Here is an 11,114-nt window from a genome sequence, read left to right as displayed (position 1 = left end):
TTGTCTCCTCCATTCCCACTCCCCCTTCCAGGGTCTGTTCGACTGTCCTGCAGGTCGGGACCTGGACACGGGGGAAAAAGTGAGGAAGAAGGCACTAAAGTCGGCCGAAAGTGAAAGTGGAAGAAATTCCTCCAGACGTTGCGGGAGCCTGCCGCATTGGAACCAGAGGTGAGTAATAGTGTCTGATTATGGGACAAGAATTAAGTCAGCATCAAATTTATGTAGGGCAATTAAAAGAGGCTTTAAAAACACGAGGAGTAAAGGTTAAAAGTAATGATTTGTTTAAATTTTTTGATTTTGTAAAAGAAACCTGCCCTTGGTTTCCACAAGAGGGGACCATTGACGTAAAGAGGTGGCGTAGAGTGGGAGATTGTTTTCAAGATTATTATAGTACTTTTGGACCAGAGAAGGTTCCGGTGACAGCTTTTTCTTATTGGAACTTAATCAGAGATATAATAGATAAAAAGGAAAAAGAAAGAGATCCTGAGGTAATGGCGGTGGTTACTCAGACTGAGGAAATATTAAGAGGCAGCTCCCAAACCGACCTCAAAAAATCCATACCTAATAAAGAAATAGACCTTATATCGCTACAAAGTGACGAGGAAGAGGCTGGGGTCCCCTCAATAACAAATATAGAAACATCAAATAAGGAAAAGGCTAAAAAATACCCAGTTTTACCTACAACTAATGAAAGCAAAAGTAAAAGTAACCTTAACCCTTCAGAAGTAAACTGGGATAATTTAGAGGAAGGGGCAGCAAAATATCATAATTCTGACTGGCCACAAATTCTTAGGATTCTGCCCCCGCAGTTATGGCAGTAATAGACCCAAAAGAGGAGCTTAGAGAAAAAATTGCACAACTTGAAGAGCAAATAAAGCTCGAAGAACTACATCAGTCTTTAATCACTAGATTGCAGAATTAAGGACAGGAAGTGAGAGCGTTCAATACCCTGAAGGAATAGAGAAACACTCTCACCCTCAGAGACCCAGACAGCATGTCCCAAAAGGAAGGTCGCTTGGTAGTAGGGATAGGGAGGATTCCTCTCCTCGAGACGTTTTTCCAGTAACGGAAACTACAGATGCGCAGGGACGAGCCTGGAGACACCACAATGGGTTTGAATTTACTGTAATAAAAGAACTAAAAACCGCTGTCTCACAATACGGAGCTACCGCCCCGTACACCCTGGCCATAGTCGAATCTGTGGCCGAAAATTGGCTCACTCCCATAGATTGGAATACCTTAGTTAGAGCAGTTCTTTCCAGAGGCGACCATCTGATTTGGAAGTCAGAATTTTATGAAAATTGTAGAGATACGGCCAAGAGAAACCAACAAGCTGGAAATGGTTGGGATTTTGATATGCTAACTGGCTCGGGTAATTACACAGAAACCGATGCTCAGATGCAGTACGATCCTGGACTGTTTTCTCAAATCCAAGCAGCGGCTACCAAAGCCTGGAGAAAACTTCCTGTTAAGGGGGATCGAGGAGCCTCGTTCACGGGGGTCAAACAGGGGCCTGATGAGCCTTTTGCAGACTTTGTACATAGACTTTTAACCACGGCCAGCAGAATATTTGGAAATGCCGAGGCAGGGGTGGATTATGTAAAACAGCTAGCTTACGAAAATGCTAACCCGGCTTGCCAGGCAGCAATCAGACCTTATAGAAAGAAAACAGACTTAACAGGTTACATCCGCCTCTGTTCAGACATAGGGCCCTCATATCAACAGGGTTTGGCTATGGCTGCTGCCTTTAGTGGACAAACCATAAAAGACTTCCTCACTAGTAAAAATAAGAATAGCAAGGGGTGCTTCAAGTGCGGAAAAATGGGACACTTCGCTAGGGATTGTAAGGGAGAGCTAGCTAAGACCTTAGAGGCAAAAGCTCCAGGCCTCTGCCCTAGGTGTAAAAGAGGAAAACATTGGTCCAACGAATGTAAATCTAAAATTGACAATCAAGGAAATCCCCTAACACCTCAACAGGGAAACGGATTGAGGGGCCGGCCCCAGGCCCCAAAACAAGCTTATGGGGCGGTCAATTTTGTACCGACCAACAACAATCCGTTTCACAGCTTAGTAGAGCAACCCCAGGAAGCGCGGGATTGGACCTCTGTTCCACCTCCCAGACAGTATTAACCCCTGAAATGGGACCCCAAGCCCTAAGTACGGGTATATATGGACCCCTACCCTCAAACATGTTTGGATTAATCCTAGGGAGAAGCAGCGTCACCATGAAAGGCCTACAGGTCTTTCCGGGAATAGTTGATAGTGATTATATAGGAGAAATCAAAATCATGGCCAAGGCTATTGACAACATCATTATCATTCCTCAAGGGAATAGAATAGCGCAGTTACTCCTGTTACCATTGCTAAAAACAGCTAATAAAGTCCAATCGCCCCTAAGGGGAAAGGGAGGATTCGGATCCTCAGACATCTACTGGGTACAGCCCATTACTAATCAAAAACCCTCTCTCACCTTATGGCTAGACGGAAAGTTATTTACAGGACTGATAGGCACAGGGGCTGATGTAACAATTATTAAACAACAAGGTTGGCCCGCCAGTTGCCCCACTTCAGAGACCTTAACAAATTTACGAGGAATCAGGCAAAGTAATAACCCTAGACAAAGTTCCAAATATCTCACCTGGAGAGATCAAGAAAGTAATTCCGGTCTCATTAAGCCATTTGTTATCCCTGATTTGCCTGTTAACCTTTGGGGTAGAGATCTTCTCTCCCAAATGAGGGTCATGATGTGTAGCCCAAATGATATAGTCACTGCACAAATGTTGGCTCAGGGCTACCACCCTGGGAAAGGGTTAGGAAAAAGAGAAGATGGCATTTTACAGCCAATCCCAGCCATAGGAAAATTGGATAAAAGGGGGCTTGGAAATTTTTAACTATGGCCATTGACATGCCTGCACCCCAAAAATTTGCTGATCCAATCACTTGGAAGTCAGATGAACCCGTTTGGGTTGATCAATGGCCATTAACCCATGAGAAGCTTGCCGCTGCCCAACAGTTAGTGCGGGAACAATTAGAGGCAGGACACATTATAGAAAGCAACTCTCCTTGGAACATCCCCATATTTGTCATAAAAAAGAAATCCGGAAAGTGGAGACTCTTACAAGATTTAAGAGCAGTAAATGCTACTATGGTCCTTATGGGCGCCTTACAGCCAGGGCTACCCTCTCCAGTAGCAATCCCTCAAGGATATTTTAAAATTATCATAGACCTTAAAGATTGCTTTTTTACAATTCCCCTTCATCCTACTGACCAAAAACGATTCACCTTTAGCTTACCATCTATAAATTTCAAAGAACCAATGAAGCGATACCAATGGAAAGTGTTACCTCAAGGTATGGCCAACAGTCCCACCTTGTGTCAAAAATATGTGGCTACAGCCATATACTCAGTTAGAGAGACATGGAAACAAATGTATATTATACACTATATGGATGACATTCTTATAGCAGGACAAGTAGGAGAACAAGTCTTACAGTCTTTTGCTCAACTCAAGCAAGAACTAACCACAGTGGGGTTACAAATTGCCCCAGAAAAAGTACAATTACAAGACCCTTATACATATTTAGGTTTTCAAATAAATGGACCTAAAATTACAAATCAAAAAGCCGTTATCCGTAAAGATCAGTTACAAACCCTCAATGATTTCCAAAAGCTCCTTGGAGACATAAATTGGCTCTGGCCATACTTAAAACTCACCACTTAAGTGGTGAGACTTAAAACCTTTATTCGACACCCTGAGAGGTGACCCTAACCCTAAGTCCCTTAGGTCGTTATCAAAAGAAGCTCTTTTATCACTTAATAGGGTAGAGACGGCCATTGCTGAGCAATTTGTTACTAACATAGACTATTCACAGTCATTAATCCTTTTAATTTTTAACACAACACTGACACCTACTGGTTTATTCTGGCAAAATAACCCTATTATGTGGGTCCACTTGCCTTCATCACCCAAAAAGGTATTACTCCCCTATTATGATGCCATAGCAGATTTAATTATTCTAGGGAGAGACAATAGCAAAAAATATTTTGGAATTGAACCCTCTACGATCATACAACCTTATTCTAAGCCACAAATCCATTGGCTAATGCAAAACACTGAAACGTGGCCGATTGCTTGCGCCTCTTATGCCGGTAACTTAGATAACCATTACCCGCCAAATAAGCTTATCCAATTTTGTAAGCTACATGCTTTTGTCTTCCCTCATGTCACCAGTAAAACACCTTTAGACAATGCCTTATTAGTATTCACTGATGGGTCATCCACAGAAACTGCTGCATATACCTTTGCTGACACCACTGTTAAATTCAAAACCAGCCATACTTCGGCTCAGCTAGTAGAATTGCAGGCCCTAATCGCAGTGCTGTCAGCCTTCCCTAATCAGGCTCTTAATATTTATACCGACAGTGCATACTTAGTTCACTCAATATCTCTACTTGAGACAGTAGCACAAATTAAGCATGTGTCACATATAGCCGAGTTATTTTTACAATGCCAACAATTAATACATAATAGAACAACACCCTTCTTTCTTGGACACATTAGAGCTCATTCAGGATTACCAGGACCTCTATCCCAGGGCAACCAATTGGCTGATATGGCAACCAAGACGGTAGCCATAGCTACAAATACAAACCTAGCCCAAGCACAGGCTACTCATGCCTTACACCATCTTAATGCTCAAACTTTGAGACTGATGTTTAAAATAACTAGAGAACAAGCAAGACAAATAGTTAAACAATGTCAGACCTGTATAACATACCTGCCAGTCCCTCACTTAGGAATTAACCCAAGAGGACTAGTTCCCAACATGATCTGGCAAATGGATGTCACCCATTATTCTGAATTTGGTAACTTAAAATACATCCATGTATGTATAGATACATTTAGTGGATGTATACTAGCCACCTTACAAACAGGAGAAGCTATCAAACATGTTATAGCTCATTTACTACACTGTTTTTCCATAGTTGGAAAGCCTAAACAACTAAAAACAGACAATGGTCCTGGCTACACATCCAAAGCCTTTCCAGACTTTTGTCTTAAATTACAAATAAAACACATTACTGGAATTCCATATAACCCTCAAGGACAAGGAATAGTTGAAAGAGCACACCTATCCTTAAAAACCACCATTGACAAAATAAAAAAGGGAGAATGGTACCCTACTAAGGGCACCCCTAGAAATATCCTTAATCACACCCTTTTTATTTTAAATTTTTTAAATTTGGATAACCTGAACAGATCAGCAGCCGATCGATTTTGGCATTCCGAGTCCAAAAAACAATTTGCCATGGTTAAATGGAAAGACCCCTTAGACAACACATGGCATGGTCCAAACCCAGTGTTAATCTGGGGAAGAGGCTCAGTTTGTGTGTTTTTTCTCAAACTCATGATGCAGCCAGATGGCTACCAGAGCGACTGGTAAGACAGGTACCTAACAATAACCAATCCAGGGAGTAATTTTCTCCCTGAGAGTACTCTTTTCCTCTATTGCAGAGATGAACTTCAACTACAAGCCCCTCTGGACCATGGTGCTGATTTGCCAAGCACTCCAGGTATATGCCGGCTTTGGTAATCCCCATGAGGCCCGTAAATATATACGACAACGATACGGTAAGCCCTGTGATTGTTTGGGGGGATATGTGACCTCCCTTCCAAATACGTACATCTCAGCTGTGTCCTGCTCTGCTTACACAGCATACCTGTCTAGTGACTCTCTTAAATGGAGGTGTGTGTCAACCCCAAGAATATTTAGCGGAGGGGATACCACAACCTGCCCTTGTGACACATTTGAGACTGCTATGCATAGTTCCTGCTACACTACTTATTTAGAATGTATCTCTGGCGGTAAAACATACTATACTGCTATCTTAACAAGATCTAGAACCCCCACTATAGGGGCCAGTAGTGTCCCTACAGTTGTAGGAAATACCAATAACCTTATATCAGCTGGCTGTACTGGAATTGTAGGACAGCCTGTCTGCTGGAATATTCACCCCCGCCTTCATATCTCTGATGGAGGAGGACCACAAGACAAGGTCCGAGAAATTAGGGTATACAAAAAACTTGAAGAGTTGCAAAGGTCCCTGTACCCGGAAATTCACTACCACCCCTTGGCCTTGCCCAAAGCCCGAGGGAAAGAGAAAGTTGATGCCCAGACCTTTGCCCTCCTCACGGCTACTCATAACCTGCTTAACAATTCCAACTCTAGTCTGGCTAATGACTGCTGGCTGTGTCTGCAATCAGGAGATCCCGTTCCTCTTGCCATACCCAGCAATGACTTAAATTATACATCCAATACCCCTTGCACCATAATTCCTCCCCTTAAAGTACAGCCTTTAGAATTTCCTAGTTCCTCTTGCATCTACTCCCCTCCCCTTAATAACACTTATGACCTTGATGTAGGATTCAATCAATTCAATAATTGTTCCACCATAGTAAATATTTCCCAATCGCTGTGTGCCCCAAACAGCTCGGTTTTTATATGTGGCAATAATAGGGCTTTTACCTATTTACCTACTAACTGGACAGGACGCTATGTCTTAGCCACACTTTTGCCAGACATAGACATTATCCCTGGAGATGAACCTGTACCTATCCCAGCTATAGATCACTTTTTAGGAAGAAACAAAGGGCAATACAATTTATCCCCTTACTTGCAGGATTAGGCATCACTACTGCCGTAGCAACTGGGGCTACAGGCCTAGGGGTTTCTGTTACTCAATACACCAAATTGTCTCGCCAATTGATCTCAGCTATGCAGGCCATTTCAAGTACTATACAAGATTTACAAGATCAGGTAGATTCTCTGGCAGAAGTAGTGCTCCAAAATAGAAGAGGCCTAGATTTACTAACTGCAGAACAGGGAGGCATCTGCTTGGCTTTACAGGAGAAGTGCTGTTTCTATGCCAACAAATCCGGGATCGTCAGGGATAAAATCAGGCGTCTACAAGAAGACCTAGAAAAACGACAAAAAGAAATAACCGATACCCCGTTTTGGACTGGGTTCCATGGACTCCTTCCCTATCTTATGCCATTCCTGGGCCCCCTGCTTTGCCTATTGCTCTTACTCTCTGTAGGACCTTTGGTCTTCAATAAGCTCATGACATTCATTAAGCAACAAGTTGAGGCTATCCAAGCGAAGCGTATACAGGTCCATCATCATCACCTAGAACGAGAAGATCGCGGTGGTTCATACTCACACCCATTATGACCACCTTCCCTATGCGCTGAACTGGACAGCCAATGACGGGTAAGAGAGTGTCATCTCTCACTAACCTAAGACAGGAGGGCCGTCATAAGCTACTGCCTAATCCCATGACGGGTACCAGTGATGAGATGCATTACTCCAACCTAAGATAGGCTCAGTTCCCGAGGGACAATCTTCTAGCCGTAATTATATATGAAAAAAAGGGGACCTGTCCAGAGCCATGAGGCCCGGAATTAGCCGACCTCTGTTGCTTGATCCCTGCAAAGCGGAGACAAGATGGCACATTTCCGGGTTCTTTATTACAAACCCTTCCCGCGCGCGCCTAAACTGTTCCCGCGCGCGCCCAAAGCTTTTCCCGCGCGCGCCTAAGTTTTTCCTGCGCATGCCTAAACTGTTCCCGCGCGCGCCAACCTTTCCCGCGCGCGCGCAAACATTTTCCCGCCCAGGAAGATATGCAGCCTAGGGCGCAGGTGCGATCCCGCGCCCGGGAAAAGTACAAACCCACGGCGCATGCGCGATTGTAATTTGAGAAGACCCGCCCCCCTCCACGTCACTGCCCTGGCCTGACCTCTTCCCCTGCCAGCCTATATAAGGCATGACCCTACATTCAATAAACGAGACTTGATCAGGCTATTTGTCTTGTCTTCATTTCTCGTGTTTTGTCTCCTCCATTCCCACTCCCCCTTCCAGGGTCTGTTAGACTGTCCTGCAGGTCGGGACAAGTGAGACTTTGGCAATCACTCTGTGCTTACATCAGTGGTGGCTTAGAAACTCAGTCCAGGTCTTCTGACCCCACAGTTTCACCACTTGACTTGGGTGGATGCTTGCTTCCACCTGGGTCTTCACTAGCTCTCCTTCTGGTAGGTCTGAGCAGAGTGAATATGTTTTAAGGCTGGGGGAAAGGAAATGCCAAACTCTGCAAGCCTTGGAGAGATGTGATTTGTAAAAGTAGCACTCCCCACAAAATAATAATAGAAACCCACATGCATGGGGGCATTTATGAGATACTTAGGAAAACAGGTATAAATCTTGAACCAAGATACTTAAAACCTTCTGATTTTCAGGAATGAAAGAAGCAATGGCATGTGGCCAGGACATGCTGAGGTGGGAGCAGCCTGTCACTGCATTCCTACCTCTGGGGCGATATAGTCGGGTGTCCCGCAGAAAGTGTTCGTCTTGGCATCTCCTAACATGTTCTCCTTGCACATTCCAAAATCTGCAATCTTGATATGTCCATCTTTGTCTAACAGGATGTTATCTAGCTTCAGGTCCCTGAAAAACAAAAGCGAAGCAAATCTCACATTAATAAATATAATTTGGTTAACATAAAATTCCATAGGAGGCGAGGGAGTTTGTCTCATTGCAGCCTGAGAGGGGCTCATGAGAGGTGCTTATGTATCTATTCATTTGCACACCAAGTGGGGTGTAGACAAAGCAGATTCTGCAAGGGCCTGCTGGCTGCTGTGGATTCTTTCTTTGATTTACCAAGGGGTGAACTTCAGTATAAGAAGGACAGAGTACCCATACCCATTGGGGACCCTTGATCCCAGGACTTTCCTGAGGGTACTGATGAAGGAGAAAAGACCTAAAAAACATACTTACTGTATGCTATTTTCTATGTATTTGTTTGTTTCTTTGTGAATGATTTATACTGCACCTAATTCCAACTCCAGTTGATGAAGGTTGTTCCTAATACGGAATCCCTTGAGAACCAGAATCCATCCAATGCCAGAATGTCATACCAACACATTTCTGTATCCTTGGAGAACCACTATCCTCTTGAAAGAGCCCATTCCATTCTTAGGGAAATGTAACTGATGACATTTTTTTTAAACAATTAACCGAACTTGCTTCTCTGTGATGTCACCTATTGGTGCAAGGGGGTTTTCTATTGTTATTATGTGTGACACTCCAAATATTTGAACAAAATGACATCAAGTTTTCTCTTTTCTCACCAAGATCAGACTTCACTCCTCATGATGTGGTTTTCAGACCCTTTTGACCTTGTACCACAGCTGCGTGAGATGTGGCCACTGGGGGAAACTGGATGAAGGGCAAACATTCTGGCCTCTACCTTCCAAATATCTTGAATTTGTCAGTTTCTTCTTGAAACGTGGTGCTCAGAATGAAGCCAGAATCCTCCAGAGAGACAATCTGATTGGTGCAGGTTACAGTGGTGCCCAGAGCTCCGTTACCATCCTCTTGCCTTTTGCCACAGTGGACTAAGATACTGCACCATATTTTTTCATAGTTTCATCACAATAATACCCAATATTGAGTTTATTGTAAACTAAAACCTTCAGGTGTTTTTTTTTCTTTCCTATACGAAATGCCATTATTCCAGTTTCTTCTCATTCTGTACTTGTGAAGTTGATTTTTTAAAGATAATTCAGGTGCTTTCCTTGATTAATTTTTTTTTTTTTTCCCCCGAGACAAGATCTTTCCCTGTCATCCAGCCTGGAATGCAGTGGCACAATGTCAGTTCACTGCAACCTCAACCTCTTGAGCTCAAGCAATCCCTCCACCTCAGATGCTTGACCACATGTGTGCCATCACAATGCCTGGCTAATTTTTTAAATTTTTTGTAAAGACAAGGTCTCACTGCGTTGCCAAGGCTGGTCATGAACTCCTGACCTTAAGCAATCCTTCTGCCTCAGACTCTCAAAATGCTGGGATTACAGGCGTGAACCACTGCGCCTGGCCAGCTCTGAGGGATGTAGGTCAGTATGGGAAAGGTTCTGAAAGGCTGCCATGTGAAGCCAGCACTCCATGGGGGTGAGGAAGGAGTGCCAAGGAAGACCAGCGAGGACCCCTGGAGCCAGCTGGAGAGGGTAGAGAACCCAGAGGCCCAGGGTGTTCTGAGGCATGTCACGCTTACACCCTACGGGACACCAGGACCCAGGGGAGAACTTCAGAGTCCACAGCCTGGGCATGTCTCTGCAAGCTTTATACTCAAAGAGGCTGCTTAAGAATACTTACCTTCCAAAGCCCCCCGTAAGCCTTTAGTTCTGTGACTCCAAATAGGGCAACCCTCACTTGACTGCACCCTCAGAAAATGGAGAGGTCCTTCCCCGTAAGTGAATTCAGCACTCTGTAAGCACCAAAGCTTCAATACTCATTATCTGGTCTCCAGCAGCTCAGCTATCCTCCTCACCAGCTCCTTTCTTTTTTTTTCCTTTCTATTTTTCCTCTGAATCTGCAGTGAGTTGGAAATCTGACAGTAAGCTTGTAAAGGTTTGTATGTTAAATAAATGCTAACTACATTTTGAGAAAAGAAGTGAGGAGACTGAGGTACAATAGCGTCAATCTAAGAGCTTGGACAGAAGAACGTGAAATGATGTCATACAGCAGGGAAGGAGAAAATTCCATAAGCATTTCTAGGTGGCTCAAAGCTTAGACAAGCAAAAATAAAAGGTGTGAAGGGGACAAAAGAGAAAGAAAACATAAGATAAGACTAGAAAGAGAAAACAGGGGAGTGAAAACAGGAGAAGGAAGGTGAAAGTAGGAATTCAAGCGAGAACCAGCGTAAGGACAGAATGAGCTCAGCACTCTCCTGCTTTTGAGACTGGAAAGCAGGAGAGACTGGAATGTCTTCCTTGGTTGTGAGTAAGTCATTCTTGGTTGTAAGTCATCGTCTGTGTAATCACTGTGGGCAGGAGGCCTATATGTGGAGCTTCCTCCCACGAAATCACACGGGCTCTCTCACAGCACTCGGTGCAATGATTAAATTAACTGAGCCAATATCTTAGCATTTGTTTCCACAAAGCAAAATTTACCTGTAGATGATTCCTTTGGAATGAAGGAACTGCAGACCAAGAATGATTTCAGCAGCATAAAACCTGGGGGAAAGAGAACCAAGGTTCAACGTGAATGTAGTCACGGAAC

At 43.8% G+C, this 11,114-nt stretch overlaps 1 protein-coding gene across 7 annotated transcripts in view; it reads right to left on the bottom strand.

Moving 5' to 3' along the window:
• PRKCQ (protein kinase C theta) overlaps positions 1 to 11,114 on the bottom strand; it is a 156,365-nt gene that overhangs the window by 31,742 nt on the left and 113,509 nt on the right. For 6 of the 7 annotated variants that reach the window (XM_033209993.1, XM_033209992.1, XM_033209991.1 and 3 more), the window contains 2 exons: positions 11,006 to 11,068; positions 8,363 to 8,501 (listed from right to left, as the gene is read on the bottom strand). In XM_033209993.1, the coding sequence (XP_033065884.1) occupies positions 8,363 to 8,501; positions 11,006 to 11,068 (202 nt within the window). The remainder of the gene's footprint in view (positions 1 to 8,362; positions 8,502 to 11,005; positions 11,069 to 11,114) is intronic. The other variant, XM_033209989.1, reaches the window with a different exon arrangement.

Source organism: Trachypithecus francoisi, unplaced genomic scaffold (genome assembly GCF_009764315.1).
Source record: "Trachypithecus francoisi isolate TF-2019V2 unplaced genomic scaffold, Tfra_2.0 Lachesis_group9, whole genome shotgun sequence".
Classification (NCBI taxonomy): Eukaryota; Metazoa; Chordata; class Mammalia; order Primates; family Cercopithecidae; genus Trachypithecus; species Trachypithecus francoisi.
Note: the sequence above shows the minus strand (reverse complement) of the source record. Positions and strands in the feature narration are given on the sequence as shown.